This window comes from Anolis carolinensis, chromosome 1, assembly GCF_035594765.1.
Source record: "Anolis carolinensis isolate JA03-04 chromosome 1, rAnoCar3.1.pri, whole genome shotgun sequence".
NCBI lineage: Eukaryota > Metazoa > Chordata > Lepidosauria > Squamata > Dactyloidae > Anolis > Anolis carolinensis.
In genome coordinates this window covers 175,050,480-175,067,720 of record NC_085841.1, presented here as the reverse complement: position 1 = coordinate 175,067,720, position 17,241 = coordinate 175,050,480, and the positions used below count along the sequence as shown (strand labels likewise).

General features: G+C 42.2%; 1 protein-coding gene across 3 annotated transcripts in view; it reads right to left on the bottom strand.

The window, feature by feature from the left end:
- Positions 1–1,125: 1,125 nt before the first annotated feature.
- Positions 1,126–17,241, bottom strand: part of ftcd (formimidoyltransferase cyclodeaminase) — a 31,680-nt gene continuing 15,564 nt past the window's right edge. For 2 of the 3 annotated variants that reach the window (XM_003215216.4, XM_062959507.1), the window contains 6 exons: positions 12,316–12,445; positions 11,345–11,506; positions 10,521–10,564; positions 7,464–7,602; positions 4,286–4,381; positions 1,126–2,011 (listed from right to left, as the gene is read on the bottom strand). In XM_003215216.4, the coding sequence (XP_003215264.2) occupies positions 1,925–2,011; positions 4,286–4,381; positions 7,464–7,602; positions 10,521–10,564; positions 11,345–11,506; positions 12,316–12,445 (658 nt within the window). In that variant the 3' untranslated portion in view covers positions 1,126–1,924. Of the gene's footprint in view, positions 2,012–3,961; positions 4,106–4,285; positions 4,382–7,463; positions 7,603–10,520; positions 10,565–11,344; positions 11,507–12,315; positions 12,446–17,241 lie in introns of those variants that run through there. The other variant, XM_062959500.1, reaches the window with a different exon arrangement.

The following is a 17,241-nucleotide window of genomic DNA, read 5'->3' as shown; positions in this document are numbered from 1 at the left end:
AGGGCTGGATGTAAAACATGGTGGGGAAGGATCAGTGAAAATTGCCCCCACTAGGGTGTTGTGTGGTTTCCGAGCTTTATGGCCATGTTCTAGCAGTGAAAACCTTCGACAATACATTGCCCTCAATCTTCCAATGAAGGTCTAAATAGCAATTATCCAAGCTACCTCCCTGTACATACAGATCAACAACACACACTCACCAACTTGGAAGCCGTCTTCAAGGCACACAGCTATATCTTGGGAGTATCCTGGGTTATTTTGCTTTAATATGTCTTTGTCATTTGGAGAATAATCTGGAGTTTGCTGCAAAATCCAGGTTGTTCCCTGGATTCTAAGAAACCTGGACAGCAGGGCCAGGTATAATTCAACTCAATCCAGACTTGACACAAACACATTAATTTCCCCCACACTCATCAACACAGGGAAAAGACATAGATTGTGGCTGTGATGCTGCTGGTGCCACTGCTCCTGGTCAGCCAAAGAGAGTGGTGCAAGGTCTGGGCCGTTGGAGGCATTTCTCCTGATACCAGAATAAAGTGCACACATGATCATGATGGAGCTTCCCTCCTTTTTCCTGATTGTACTGATGTCTCTGCCAATCTCAGAACAAGCACTCAAATGACCAGGAAGGGCATTCTGGTTACACAGCAAACCGCTCTGATGTCAGCAGAGATGCTCATACAACATCTTGGAGCACCACAGTAACAGCAACAGAGAGGAGATAAGATGTGAAGCACTGCAGTGGAGTGGATACACTCTCCAGTCGTGTGAAAAATTGCACTGAATTCTGCATGGTGATGGGATCTGGGGCTGTTGTGGGACATATTTACACCCAGTTAAGCTGCCCAGTATAGTTATAAGGGATCGGAACTGCACGTGTAAAATGAGAGTCTACTGAACAAAGTGTAATAGCTTAACACCTGAGTAAATACAGTAAAGATTAGCTACAGTGGTTGCAATCAATAAATGTAGTTGCTACATGAAATAATGTTGGGCAGCCCAAATGGCCACTCCCTGGAGCACCTGCCTTGGGCACATTTGTCTGTAATGAATGGCCCTGTTACATCTTTTCCTAGGGACGTGTGGAGCTTTCATCAATGAACAAAGACATTCTGGGCCTAGAAATGACCCTCTTAAGGCATTCCCTCTTTATTGCCTTATTGTATATTTTGCTGTTATCACATTCAGGAAGACAGACATGAAGACAACCAGGGAGAGACAGACATCAAAGTCACTGGTACAATTCACAAATTCAGTAACTTTTGTGGTTTGGAGATGCAGTCACAGTTTTCATAACCATTATTACTTAGAAGACACAATACTTAAAATTACTTATTTCCATTTTACAATAAAATCTTTCAAATGTGTCTGGCATTCTGATTATTTCCTAATACATTGAACATATGATATAAGCATGAGGAATTTGATTGAAAGAGGATGAGCCTCAGCTGCTTTTTCGTATTAGAGCCTACATTTTAATGGAAGTTATAAGACATATTAAGCAGTGGAAGTCACAGGCACTTGAACTGTTCTGTTACCTTGGTGGTCAGAATGAGGCCACTGCAGTTCACAGTAGTAACCAAAATCAGAAGTCAGGCCCTTAGCACTACGTTAGCAGGGTACAATATCCAGCATATAGCACACTGCTGCCCAGTGAACCCTGTATATCAGTGGTTCTCAACCTGTGGGTCCCCAGGTGTTTTGGCCTACTACTCCCAGAAATCCCAGTCAGCTTACCAACTGCTAGGATATCTGGGAGTTGAAGGCCAAAACATCCGGGGACCCACAGATTAAGAACCACTGCTGTATAAGCAAACAAACTCCTACAGTTTTAGAAAAGACAGATAAGCTGTGATGCTTATGCAAATACACTTTGCAAATCAGGATTGCACATGGTCAGATAAGCAGGTGCCAGCACGAACATTCACATTTTCCGCTTCTCCAGTTGTCCTAGCACAAATGCTGAACTTTTCTTGGATTCTTCCAGGAAGTGAGAGACTTTCTCCTGCATCTGCACAAAAAAGATTAATATTACACATTAGTTCTAAACCAGATATAGGAGGGTGGCCCAAAGGAAAAGCTCCTTATTTCTCTTTCTTTCTTTCTTCTGTGGAATTTCGAATACAACTAAAATTGTGCTTGCTGCTCATTAAATGCTGCTCCCCTCCCATCCTGTCCACCTGACCTTGGACTTAACTTCAAGGTGCAATCAGCTTGTGTGGGCAGAGAGATACAGTAGAGTCTCACTTATCCAACGTTCTGGATTATCCAATGCATTTTTGTAGTCAATGTTTTCAATACATCGTGATAGTTTGGTGCTAAATTCGTAAATACAGTAATTACTACATAGCATTACTGCGTATTGAACTACTTTTTCTGTCAAATTTGTTGTATAACATGATGTTTTGGTGCTTAATTTGTAAAATCATAACCTAATTTGATGTTTAATAGGCTTTTCCTTAGTGCCTCCTTATTATCCAACATATTTGCTTATCCAACATTCTGCCGGCCTGTTTATTTTGGATAAGTGAGACTCTACTGTAGATTGTTTTTGTTTTATTGATTGATCCACCAAAGATGGGGCGGTGGGTAAGTTATGTGTGCTCACCCCCTTTGCTGGTAATCAACTAAGATTACAGTCCTACACACACTCACCTCAGAAAGTAGTAGCATGGAACACAAATATATAATCTTTACTTCCAAACACAGGAGCAAATGTTTATTGTAAAGTTGAAAGAACTGTATTCTGAGAGCCATGAATTTTGTCTTGGTTTCCAAGAAGACCAATACTTTTGAGAAGTAATGGAGCTTTTAAAGTGAGTGGGAACACCTTTATCTTTTGGTTATGAGCCAACAATACCTATGTGTTTTAGTCACTGTGGTGAGGTCCCCCATTGTTCGGGACTTGCTGTTATCTCACTTTGCCACACCTAAAACAAAGGAAGGTGTGGCAACTAAGAGCAAACATCTAGGCTAGTTTCCCAATCTAGTAATGCAAGGAGGGGCGGAAAAGGAGCACCTTATTTTCAGGCCAGAAACTTCCACAGTGGGAAAGGCCCTCATTTTTACTTTTTGGTAAGTATACCTTACCTCTTGAATTACAGTGATACCTTGACTAAAGAGTTTAATTTGTTCAGCAACCAAGCTCTTAAATCAAAAACACTTTTATCTCAAAGCAAATTTTCCCATTGAAATGCATTGAAATGCTATTAATCCGTTCCGCCCCTCCCCAAATCCCCCACCACCATTTTTTCATTACATGTCTTTAAATAAGAAAATGTAGTTTATAAATAACAAATAATGTATAAATACACATTCACATGGAACAATAAAAAAGATCAACTTTAAAATGGTAGAAGTACTCTGTTTTGCACTTCACCCACTTCCCCGGCCCTATGATACGCCATTTGCACTATCCCTTGCCCAGCCTTTTTATAGCTCGATTTATTTATTTATTTGTTTGTTTATTTCCATCATTTCTATCCTGCCCTTCTCACCCGAAGGGACTCAGGGCGATTATGCCCATTTTAGAATTTTGGTCTCTGTCATTGTGGCACCAGGTCTGACACAGCCCCAATGTAATTTGTATTACTCTGAAATATTTAGTCTGTTTTCTTTTGATTGCTGTATTTTATGATACTCCTTTTTAATGTCTTTGTTTTATTGATTGTGTTTGCTTTTATGTTTTGTGGACATTTGTCCCACTTGTAAGCTGCCCCGAATCCCTTCAGGGAGATGGTGATGGAGTATAAGAATAAAGTTATTATTATTATTATTAGAAGCATGAAGTTGTGGTAAGGAAGCACAAAGTACAAAGTAAGGCAGCAGAAGTGCTTTATGCAGTCATGCCGGCCACATGACCTTGGAGGTGTCTACGGACAACGCTGGCTCTTCAGCTTAGAAATAGAGATGAGCACCAACTCCCAGAGTCGTACTCAACTAGACTTAATGTCAGGGGGAAACCTTACCTCTACTAGAAGCACAAAGTTGTGGTAAGGAATCACAAAGCACAAAGTAAGGAGGCAGAAGCATCATTTTCTTCACACTGGACTCATTCCAGCCTCCCTCCCTCTCTTGCTCTCTTTCCCTCTCTCTCTTCATATAGCTAAGCATACCAGGAATAAAAAAAAAAAAAACACCAACTTAACAACCCATGTTCATCAAGTCCAGCACATGCATGCTGTGTTCTTTATGTCATTTCTTTTTTGCCATAACTGTGTAGCCTTGAAGTTTTGGCATCCTCAAGAGAAGTGCTGGTGGAGTGCTGTGGTTTAGCATATCTTACCTGTTTCTTAAAGCCTTCATCTGTTATATCTTTCAGGTTGGTAACAACGTTGAAATAGGCCCCAAACACACCAGCTTCTAAAGCTTTAGCTGCCACCTGCACACAAAGAATAAGAAAAAGGCATATGTTCCCATGAGTTAAAGCCCCTTCCACCAGTCAATCATCTGTTTCAAACAACTGTAAATGATCACAATCAGGAAAAACAATAAGAAAATACCACTTCTATATAACTGCGTATTGGAGTTAAATTAAAAATTATTTATGTTTTATTATGTTCTATTCCATCCAGCTCCAGTTAGTTTTATAACTGGTTTGATACCAGTTATTTGACCCTTCCATTTTCTTCTATGCAGCCAGAGGCTGCTCTTTAGAAGCAGCACACTAAAACCAAGCACCTATTTTGGATCACTCTCAGTTGAACCACTGAAATCTTTATGTGATGTGTTACTCTTGACACGGAAAACATGCTTCAAACACAGAGTTGAGTAACACTCTCTGTCTGGCATCCTATTAGAGACATGTGTATTTGGATTGGCTACCTCTTCCCTTTGCTTAGACACCTCCAACAGGAGCTGTTCAGTCTCTGGAGGGTAAGTTGTGCAGAAGCGCTCCATGCAGTCATGCCGGCCACATGACCTTGGAGGTGTCTACGGACAACGCCGGCTCTTCGGCTTAGAAATGGAGATGAGCACCAACCCCCAGAGTCAGACATGACTGGACTTAACGTCAGGGGAAACCTTTACCTTTACTTTAAAAAAGCCAATAGGATTAAGGGCTTCAGCAAAAGGAATATAGTATCTAGAGCAGTGGTTTACCAGCTGTTAGGATTTCTGGGAGTTGAAGGCCAAAAACATCTGGGGATCCCAGGTTGAGAACCACTGCTTTATATCAACAGATGTCATGTTGCCCTCTATTCTGCTTTGGTCAGATCTCACCTAGAATACTGTGTCCAATTCTGGGCATTATTCAAGAAAGATACTGATGTGCTGGAACATGTCAACAGGAGGGCAATTAAAATCATCCAAGGCTTTGAGACCATGCCCTATGAGGAGCAGCTTAAAGAGCTAGGGATGTTTAGCCTGCTGAAGAGGATGTTGAGAGGAGACATGATAACCATGTTTAAATATTTGAAGGGACGTCATAAAGAAGAGGGAGCAGGCTTGTTTTCTGCTGCCCACAAGACTAGGACTCTGCACTATGGGTTCAAATGACAGGAAAGGAGATTGCACTTGAACATTAGAAAGAACTTCCTGACCATTAGAGCTGTTCAACAGTGGAACTCTCTGCCCCAGAGTGAGGTGGAGGCTCCTTCTGTGGAGGCTTTTAAACAGAGGCTGGCTGGCCATCTGTCGGGGATAGTTTGATTTTGTTTTTCCTGCATGGCAGGGGGTTAGACTGAATGGTTCCCATGTGGTCTGTGCCAGTTCTATGATTCTAAGGCAGTTTTCAATGCTATATACTATTTATGTTATTTAATATTAGACCAAACCTGAGAATTAAATTGGTCTAGGACACATCTTTCTAAATATTTCATTTTGATGACCCACCTTTTAGACATGCATCATTTTGCGATACAGTAATTCAGTTTTACTAGAAAACCAGAGGTTAAATCAATGTCATATACATAAATTGTAATAACAAAATGTATGGGAGCACAACATATAAACACTTTTCATTAATATTTTTAAAATATATGATTTGTAAGATAAGAAAACACATTTCCAAGATTTCTGAAATGTCTCATTACAGTTAAGTCTCACTTATCCAACACTCGCTTATCCAACGTTCTGGATTATCCAATGCATTTTTGTAGTCAATGTTTTCAATACATCGTGATATTTTGGTGTTAAATTCATAAATACAATAATTACTACATAGCATTACTACGTATTGAACTACTTTTTCTGTCAAATTTGTTGTTAAACATGATGTTTTGGTGCTTCATTTGTAAAATAATAACCTAATTTGATATGTAATCGGCTTTTCCTTAATCCCTCCTTATTATCCAACATATTTGCTTATCCAACGTTCTGCCGGCCCATTTATGTTGGATAAGTGAGACTCTACTGTATGTCTGTGTGACACACCTACACACTGCAGCTAACATACTAATGTGTCACGACACACAGTTTGGAAAGCTCTGGTGTAGGAGATGCATTCAAAGCCATCCACTAAGGCAGTGCTTCTCAGCCTTCCTAATTCCGTGACCCCTTACTACAGTTCCTCATGTTGTGGTGACCCCCAACCATAAAATTAGTTTCATTGCTACTTCATAACTGTAATTTTGCTAGTTATGACATGCAGGATATATGTTCATTCACTGGACCAAATTTCGCACAAATACCCAATATGGTCAAATTTGAATACTCTTGGGGTTGGGGGATTGATTTGTCATTTGGGAGTTGTAGTTGCCGGGATTTATAGTTCACCTACAATCAAAGAGCATTCTGAACTCTGCCTACAATGGAACTGAACCAAACTTGGCACACAGAGAATAATGGAAGGGTTTGGTGGGCATTGACCTTGAGTTTTAGAGTTTTAGTTCACCTACATTCAGAGAACACTGTGGACACAAACAATGATGGATCTGGACCAAACTTGCCACAAATATGGAATATGCTCAAACTGAACACTGGTGGAGTTTGAGGAAAAACAGATCTTGACATTTGGGAGTTGTAGTTGCTGGGATTTATAGTTCACCTACAATCAAAGAGTATTCTGAACCAAAGGATAGAATTGAGCCAAACTTCCCACAGAGAACCCCTATGACAGGCAGAGAGATATTCAGCCTTCTCTACCAAAGGAGCTCCTAGGACCATCAGAAATATGTGTTTTCTGATGGTCTTTGGCAACCCCTCTGACACCTCCCTTGCGACCCCCCCCAGGGGTCCCCACCCCCAGGTTGAGAAACGCTGAACTAAGCTATGTGACTAAATAGGGATTTGTAGCCAATTCCTTCTACACAAATATACACTCTATGAGGTCTATGAAATCCATCCTCGCCACCACCCACAAGTAGATACCCCCCACAGAGTTCAATCCAGCTGTCCATGAATTTGCAGCTGCTGCTGCAAGCCCTTTTTTTCAGACCACTAAAAACTTTGTTATATAGTACTTCTTAAAATCCAGGTGACTGCTCCCTTTCATAACCTGTGCATCCATAACATCTTTAGTATACCTGAATATCTGATTTGCAGGCTAAGTTTCCATATTGAGCCATTTCTCTTAAGAATGGCCACAAGGAATGAACTTTTTCCGCCAGTGAGAAGGGAACACCAACTGCATTTTTCAGTCCCAATTGCATGGCTGCGGTGCGTCTAAAGACAAGGATTAAAAAGGGAGGAAATATTACTGGATGAAATACGTAAGGGCAATGAGAGGGGTCTGTACATCAGTATATTGTAACAAAAGCAAAGAGTCTTAGAGCCCCTTAATAATGTTGCAGCTGTGTCTTTAAGTTGACTCTCACAAATGGTGACACTGTTCCTAGGATTATTTTGCAAGATTTCTTGAGAGGAAGCTTGCTATTTTCTTCCTATAATAGGGCTGAAACAGCATGATTTGTCCAAGGTTACTCAGTGGGTTTCCATTGCTAAGCAGGGATTTGACCTAAAGTCCTAGGTCAGCACTCAAACTCCTACACCCTACTGGCTCTCAAAGAATAATAAATTCATTGTGGGCAACCTACAGCAAAAATCACTATAGCAAAACTGTTATCAGGATTGAGGTTCCTTTCCCAACAAAATAAAGGTATTTTTTATTTATTTCTTATGTGAGAGGCAATGAATTAGTTTATAGAGATTTCCCAATAACATCATCAAAGGGCAAGTCTCAAGATTCTTTGAAGGTGTCAGGATCATAGATCCTGCCATGCTTTCTAACTATGCTTTCTTCTTCCATTGTATTTTGAATGGTAGGGTATGCCACACTCTCTCGCCAAATTGGAAATGTTTGTTGTATGCTGCTAGGTAAAACTAATGGCTAAATAAAATGTCTATCCTTCTGAGAGTTTTTGTTATCTAAACAGGAGTTTACATATACATTATAGAATGAAGCCATGATGGTCAAATGATATAAATGCCACTCTCCTCGAGGGGGCCTCTTTACAGTGAGTGAATCAGTACCAGCCCCAACCAAGTTGCTAGCTCGGTCTATATAGGACTTGTGGTCCAGCCACCCATCTTTTTTTCACCAGGCAAGAGGCACCCTTCATCCCTTCTCGGTGATCAGGCATCCTGGGAAAGGGCTGGTCCTTTTGCATGGAATTTTTGCATGTTATTGTGTTGTGGTTTTTTTGCCTTCCTCAGGAATATCCTGGGTGATGGTGATGGCATATTTTTTGCGGTTCTCTCATTAGGATCTGTGCCGCTGCAACTATGGTAAAGGCAAAGGTTTTCTCCTGATGTTAAGTCTAGTTGTGTCCGACTCTGCAGGTTGGTGCTCATCTCCATTTCTAAGCCAAAGAGCCAGTGTTGTCCGTAAACGCCTCCAAGGTCATGTGGCTGGCATGATTTCATGGAGCATTGTTAACCTTCCCATTGGAGCGGTACCTATTGATCTACTCACATTTGCATGTTTTCAAACTGCTAGGTTGCTAGAAGCTGAGGCTAACAGTGGGGACTCACCCCACTCCCTGGATTCGAAGCGTTGACTTGTTGGCCAGCAATTTCAGCAGCTTGGTGGGTTTTTTTTCATTTACGTATTCATTTCTTTTGGAGACAATCTTTATACCTTTATCTTTATACATTTCCATTCTATATACAATATAACATTTCTATCTTATTTCTTGTGGCTTGATCTCTGGATTGATTCATGATATAGTTCTTTACCCTTGTCCATCTTTCTTCCATTTCTCTCGTTCTATTTTCATTAGTTTTTACAACATTTAATTTCACATTCATAATTTCAAATTCCATTTGCTCCACTATATATTGGTACCATTTATTTACTGTCCATTTTGATTTATCTTTCTACCCTAATACTATTATTGCTTGTGCACATTCAATTATTGCTTCTTTTATTTCTCTTTTATTTACCATTTCCTCTCTTTTCCCTAATACCACTATTTCCTTTGTTATGACCCACTCATTTCCTAGTATTTGATTTGACTCATTTTGTATAGTCTGCCAAAAATATTGTACATATTCACATTCCCACATCATGTGCATAAACCTCCCTTTCTGATGACATCCATGCCAGCACTGCGCCATCAGGGCTCTATTGTAGTAGCCATTTCAACTACAACAGTTAAATAGTCCAATAATCACCCATCACAACCAGCGGGTTGTAAGGTGAAAGAAGGAAGACCAGTAGATTAAACTGGGCATAATCATCATCATCATCATCATCATCATCATCATCATCATCTTTATTTGTATACCGCTTTATCTCCTCGAAGGGATTCAGGTGGTTTCCAATGTAGGTAAAGCATTGAATTACCAACACAGAACATACAACTTAGCCATAATATGAAACATAAACATATTATTAAAACAAATATACACATTTAAAATTGGAAGCCAGTTCCAGTACTACTCCATTGGGTGAAATTAAACTACCAATGGTCAGAATTTCAGGGGGCCCAGGACAATTATGAGAGGCTGGGTCAGGGCTAGTGCAAAGAAGTGGCATAGGGCCGGGGAGTGGGTAAAGTACAAACTGATGGCCAGGATAGGGCCTGGGTTAATTCCAAGGACTATTGAGCAGTTATAGGAGGACTAGGCTAGTACAAGGTATTGCAGGGCCGTGGGAAGTGGGTAAAGTGCAAAACAGGGTCCTAACTGGTGGCCAGGGTAAGGTCTGAGGCAAATCATTTTCAAAGATCTGGTGGAACCACCAGGTTTTCAGATCCATGCAGAAGGAGGATAGTGACGGGGTCTGTCTTATCTCTCTGGGGAATGCGTTCCAAAGGCAGGGGTCCACCACCTGGGCCTGGAATGAGGGAGGAGGGTTTCTGAGGGACACTTAGCAATTTTGATTCAACTGAGGATGGAGTCTCAATAGCTAGCTTCATACTAGCTTCTTACAAATTGACCCACAATAGCTCTGAGTGAGCCAGCAGTCTGCACAGGTCACTGCCTCCACTATTGATTTTTGAATATGATTGGAAATAAATGCTGTGGTTTCTCAGATTCAAAGCATAGGTATCCAGTTCTCATTCTTGATGCAAACAGCATTGTTTGGTGTGTAAATGGGACCTTTACAAAACGATGCCAAGAAATATATTGATATGTACCTTTCTTTCTCCTCAGGTGTTGTCTTAGGAAGCTTCATAGCAGCCTACAGAAATGAAGAAAAACATGTAATTCAGTAGTCATCTGGGCTGTGGAACCTCAATCCAAAAATCTTCCCTCTACTTGTTGCTTAGATCTAAACAGAACCACCTCTGTGAATTTGGGTGCAAACCAAATTATTTGGTTTCATTATACAGTATGGCCTCTGGATCCCAGACTTTACTTAGTTAAGGTAAAGGTAAAGGTTTCCCCTGATGTTAAGTCCAGTCATGTCTGACTCTGGGGGTTGGTGGTGCTCATCTCCATTTCTAAGCCGAAGAGCCGGCGTTGTCTGTAGACACCTCCAAGGTCATGTGGCCGGCATGACTGCATGGAGCGCCGTTAACTTCCCGCCGAAGCGGTACCTATCGATCTACTCACATTGGCATGTTTTCTAACTGGTAGGTTGCAGAAGCTAGAGCTAACAGCGGGCGCTCACTCCGCTCCCGGGATTTGAACCTGCGACTTTTTGGTCTGCAAGTTCAGCAGCTCAGTGCTTTAACACACTTTTGACCCAATAATACCATTGTGTCATAATGGTGAACCCAGAAAATGCCTAAAGAAAACATAGTTGGTCAGACAGTCCCATAGATATGTATGTCAATCCCTTCCTGTCCTTGTACATATCTTGCACATTTCTAATCAATATATACTCGCCTCAAAATTTCTTTTAAGCTTTAACATTAATTGCTACTATTTCTGCCTTTTTGTGCAAACCCGGCAAACGTGACAGGAAAGCTAAGAAAAGATACAGAGAGAAATGCAACATTTTGTAAATATTACTCACCATGTAGCCACTGAAAGCTGAAGCATCAGTGTCCACCATGACTACCAGCTCCTTCATGGCCTGGTGAAATGGCGGTATGAGCTTCCTCATAACTGGGTCCAGTTCTTCAAACTGTCGTTTCCCATATGTCATCAACCCCACCATGAGGCCCAGTGCTGCCCCCTAGAAGGAGACACACTATACATTAGAACTCCTTCAATATTATTTAGCCACTATTCATGAATCCTTACCGATATAATGCAGCTACTCAATTATGTTCCTGAGGAATGAATCTGGAGAGAGGATTCCTTCTTGGGAATCTGAAGTACAGGGACCTTCTTCTTTGCGCTCAACCCAGGGGCCAAGAACATAGTGGTTTGTCTGGGATTGTATGGAAGGGTGAAAAGAAATGGCAGTTTCCTAAGACTCTCTCATGTAGGTACATTTCCAAGATCTCTGGCTACTAAGCTAGAGAGCCCATATTCTGATGGAACATGAAGCTCAACCAGCACAGTACCACTAAGCCAATGCTTCTGTCAGCTTATGCTGAAAGTCTGGAAGACAATACTGTTATTTTCTCCCAGCTATCCACATGCCTCCCTGGCCACTAAATGTGTTGTAAAACTTTATGTAAGGAAATCATTGCATGAAGAGGTACTGACTATTTCCTTTTACAAGATCCCCAAAATGATATACATTGCTATATACTGGTTCACGTGGCATACACTGGTGTATATCAGGTTACAACAATATATGTCACCAACAACATTTAGGTGTAATATTAAATAGGTGCAAATTATCCTCTATTCATCTCTGGACTTTAGGATTACCTATGTATTCATGTGTAAAGATTGAAAAAAAAACCATTTTGTAAAAACAAGAATCACTTAGGTGGCATGGAGCTAGAGCTACAACACAAAGGAAGATAGATTTGTGGGGCATTGTGTTTAGGAGAGATTCTTCAAAATCAAAACACCCAAGTGACTATGTACCAAAGAAGCCATGGCTGCTGAGACTGATCCTCCTCCAGGAGCAGCTGATCTTGCTCCAACTTTTTCCACAAAGGTGTAGAGAGGTAAAGACATCAGGCTGCCGCTTTCTCTGTTGTCCTCCACCATGTACCTTCAGAAGAAGAAGGGGATACAGAGAGACCACTTCTGCATGTGTGCACACAAATCAATGAATAAAATAAAGTACATTCAAATGTGGAAATGTTCAAATATCCTCTACCAGAGCTGTAGGATGATAGCTTAAAGGTTCTTGTAGATAATTCTCAAACAAATACATCACCACACAGTAAAAGTTGACCAGAATTTATTTTCTCTCAGTCTAGGATTTGGGACAGTATTTGTTAAGCAAGTGGGGAAAAGGAGGGGGGGGGGGTTGACTCCCTTGAGCATGCATTCAGTGATAGTTAATATTTGATTATATCTAAAGCATATGAAACACCAGAACCCCCTCCTGCAAAACATCCTGATGAGGTCAGTGTGGCAAACTCTCCTCAGACAGCTTGTGAACATCCCTGGAAGCAAATAAAAGCATCCATACGCCTATGTTTTTGGTGGGAAGGGGATGTGAAAGTGAATGGCCTGAAACAGAACTTGGAAAAACCCCAACTCCCAGGATTCTAAACAAGAGCCTGAAGACATTCCAGTCAGGGAGAGACTGGAGAAATGTTGCTATAGGCTTTTTCCTAAGCTGTTTATTTTCATGGAGACATAATGTCTCTGTTCAAACGTGGAGGACTAAAGGTTGAAGATCACTATATTAGGTCACTGGAAAATAGGAGCACTGCTTCTGACACCAACAGGTCAAAAATACTCCTAAGTAATGTCAATGCTGAATAGAGTTTGCTTCATGTTGGAGGAAAAGACTGAAGCCAAAAAGGGGGGTCTACTTAGTATCAATATCTGCTAGAAGTATTTCTAATCCTTATGCCAATTGATAACTGTCCTGAGCATCTTCTTTCTAATTAAAAGTGAGATCTAGAATCAAAAGAATCATAGAATTGAGAGTGACCACATCCTGTCATCCATCCCCCTGCCGTGCAGAAAAAAACCCTCCCTAGATGTATTGGTTCAAGCCCCGGGAGCAGCGTGAGCAGCCGCTGTTAGAATCATAGAATCGTAGAGTTGGAAGAGACCTCATGGGCCATCCAGTCCAACCCCCTGCCAAGAAGCAGGAAATCGCATTCAAAGCACCCCCGACAGATGGCCATCCAGCCTCTGTTTAAAAGCCTCCAAAGAAGGAACCTCCACCACTGTTCGGGGGAGAGAGTTCCACTGCTGAACAGCTCTCACAGTGAGAAAGTTCTTCCAAATGTTCAGGTGGAATCTCCTTTCCTGTAGTTTGAAGCCATTGTTCCGCGTCCTAGTCTCCAGGGCAGCAGAAAATAAGCTTGCTCCCTCCTCCCTATGACTTCCCCTCACATATTTGTACAGGCTAAAATGTGAAGAAGGTTGTGTAGCATTTATCTGTAATTACACTGTTGATCCATTGTTGAGGGAGTACGTGACCACTTCAGTACCACTTCACTGCTGAACTGAAGCATTATTATAAGACATGTATCCGAATATAGGAGCCCCGGTGGCGAAGTGTGTTAAAGCACTGTGTTATGATTGAGCCTCATGGCTCTGCTACTGGGAAGCATGGGCGTAAGACTCCTCGAGAGTCAGATACTCTCGAGGAGCGAGAAAGAAAGAGGCTGCGAGATATCTTTGCAGAACCATCTGACGAGGATTCTTTTGAGGGGTTTACAGAGAGAATGGAGGAAGAGGTGGTGAGCTCGGAAGAGGATGAGATGGATTGGACTCGGGTAAGGGAGGAATTGGGTGCCACTGGCAATGATGGGATGGAAGATGATTGGGGACCTTCAGGACTAGACCCATGGACAAGCTGGAGGATGGGACGGGATCCACAGCTGGGGATGCTGTGGGGCGTAGTCAGAGGTGTTCCAGCTCTGATGAGGAAAGTGATGAGGAAACGCCCGGATTAAGGAGGGCAGCTGATAGTGATGAGGACTTATAACTGGCATAAAATGGGGCTTGGGAGCAATTGCAAATTGCGTTGGGCAAGGTAATCTGGACGAACGCTTGGGATCTGTGTGGGACGTTTTCCTGAAGACGGGTGTGTTTCGTGTGCTGACTACGTAAGTTGTTTTGGAATTTGGGTTCAGACGGCGGGAGGAATTGTGTGGGCTTTTGTTTGTGCAACCTCTGCTTAATCTCAATAGCTTTGACCTTCCGTCGTCTTCTTGACGGACGCCATCTGCTACTCTGGATTTACGGACTGAACTGACTACGGGCTCGGATTCTCCTACCTGGACTTGGTGAACTACAAACGTCTGCTTCTGCCTTACGACCTTCGGAAAGAACTGGGACTACGCTACTGCTTCAATCCTCGGCTGTTGTGTTTGTATTGGAACCTTGCCTGCTGTGTGGAGGAGTAACTTCTAAGTTACTCAAAACATAGTGCTGGCAGCAGAGAAGCATCTGCTGCCAATTAGTTACATTCTTTTGAACTCTTTGTTCACCAGTTTCTGTTTTGTTTATTCTCAGGCTGAAGCAAGCTGTTTTGATTTTGTCCGGATTAAACTCCGGTTTAATCCGGTTTATCTTTTGAACGTTTTTCTTGCCCCTTTTTGCTTTTTAAGGCCAGCGTTGCCTAGCCCTTGTCTTTTACGGGCATTTTGAGTTCTGTAAATCTAATAAACTCTTATCTTTGATCTTGTGGCGTTCTGTCCTTGACACACTGAGCTGCTGAACTTGCAGACCAAAAGGTTCAAATCCCGGGAGCGGAGTGAGCGTCCGCTATTAACTCAGCTCCTGCCAACCTAGTAGTTCGAAAACATGCCAATGTGAGTAGATCAATAGGTACCACTCCAGCAGGAAGGTAAAGGTGCTCCATGCAGTCATGCCGGCCACATGACCTTCGAGGTGTCTACGGACAACGCCGGCTCTTCGGCTTAGTAATGGAGATGAGCACCAACCCCCAGATTCAGACATGACTGGACTTAACGTCAGGGGAAAACCTTTACCTTACCTTAGATGTATTGGATATTTTTTCCAGTGTCTACAAGTATCTTCTAGGCTAGGGACTTCATCACACACAATAAAATCAGCATTTCTACACATTTAAGAATCAGCAACCCACAGAGCCCATCCCATGACACAAGCTTCAACTGAAGGTTCCAGGTATTTCACCATTTTAAAACTGTGGGTCTTTCTGACTATTCCTAAGTCCATTGGTAATCAACTTATTTTTTCAATTCCCTGCATAGAGATGTGTAAAAATGCCCAATTTAACATGTGATGGGAATTCCCCTTGCCCGTTTGTAAATAAAATGATGACATTGTCATGGGGGGAGAAGCTGAGATGGGCAGTATAGAATCCTTTTTTCACCATAATCTTTAGAGCTGAAGAAGTTATCTATCTATCTATCTATCTATCTATCTATCTATCTATCTATAAACAATGGCTCTTTCAGGTGGTGTGGCTCCCACTGAAATAAGTGTGTAAAAAGGGTGCCTTAATTCAGCTGTTATGGTTGAGCCTTATGGCTCCGATACTGGGAGACGAGGTCGTAAGACTCCTCGAGAGTCAGACTCTCTTGAGGAGCGCGAAAGGAAACGGCTCCGAGACTTATTTGCAGAACCAACAGACGAAGACTCCTTTGAGGGTTTTACTGAGGGAATGGAGGAAGAGATGGTTAGCTCAGAGGAGGATGACATGGAATGGACTCGTGTGAGGGAGGATTTGGGTGTCACCGGCAATGATAGCATGGGAGGCGACTGGCGGGTTGCAGGATCGGACCCGTGGACGGGCTGGAGGGATGGAACGGGATCCACAGCTGGGGATGCTGTGGGGCGTAGTCAAAGGTGTTTTAGCTCTGATGAGGATGATGATGATGAGGCACCTGAAATTAGGATAGCAGCTGATAGTGATGAGGAGTTATGAACTGGCATAAAATGGGGTTTAGAATCAATGGCTAATTGCGTTGGGCAAGGTAATCTGGACGAACGCTTGGGCTCTTGTTGGGGAAATTCCTGAAGACGGGTGTGATTCGTTTGCTGAATACGTAAGTTACCAAGGACACTGGGCATAGACGGCGGGAGGAACTGTGTGGGCTTTTGCTGTGCAACCTGTGTTTAATCTTGATAGCTTGGACCTCCGTCGTCTTTTTGACGGACATTAATTGCCTACTCTGGATTGACGCTGGACTGACTGACTGACTACGACCTCGGACTATCCCTTCTGTGGCTATCGGTGGAACTGGTGAACTAAAGACGTCTGTACCTGGCTTTCGACCTTGGACCGGATTGGGACCCTGCTGACCGCTGCTACCCTGATTGATGTGTTTGGACCCGGAGTTCGCTCGTTGCACGGAGGAGTAACAACTTAGTTACTCATCGTAGCTTTTGAGTAGCAGAGAGGAATCTGCTGCCAGTTATTTGTGTTTCATTGAATCTTTGTTTACCAACTTTTGTTTGTTTAAAGTGCCAGGCTGAAGTAAGCATTTTTTTATTTAACCCGGATTAAACTCCTGTTTAATCCGGTTTATCTTTTGAACCGTTTTTAGTATCAGCGGAGTCTTTTTGTATCTTTTCACATTGAAGGCAAGTGTTTGCCTAGCCCTTTGTTTCTTACGGGCATTTTTGGTTCTGTAACTTTAATAAACTGTGTTGAACCTTATTTGGTGGCGTTCTGTCTGTGACATCAGCTTCATTGGAAGGGTGCTGAGGGCAAACGACCCCAGAAAAAGTGGTTCCTTAAGAGAGATGCCTTAACTCTGTTATAGTCAAAGGGTATGATGGCAGGAAAGGAGACAGTGGGAGGAGACATATGTCTCCCATGTGAAGGGTAATCAAATAGATAAATCTTAAAGGAAGTGGAGAAAAGAATTCTGTTTGACAGGGGTA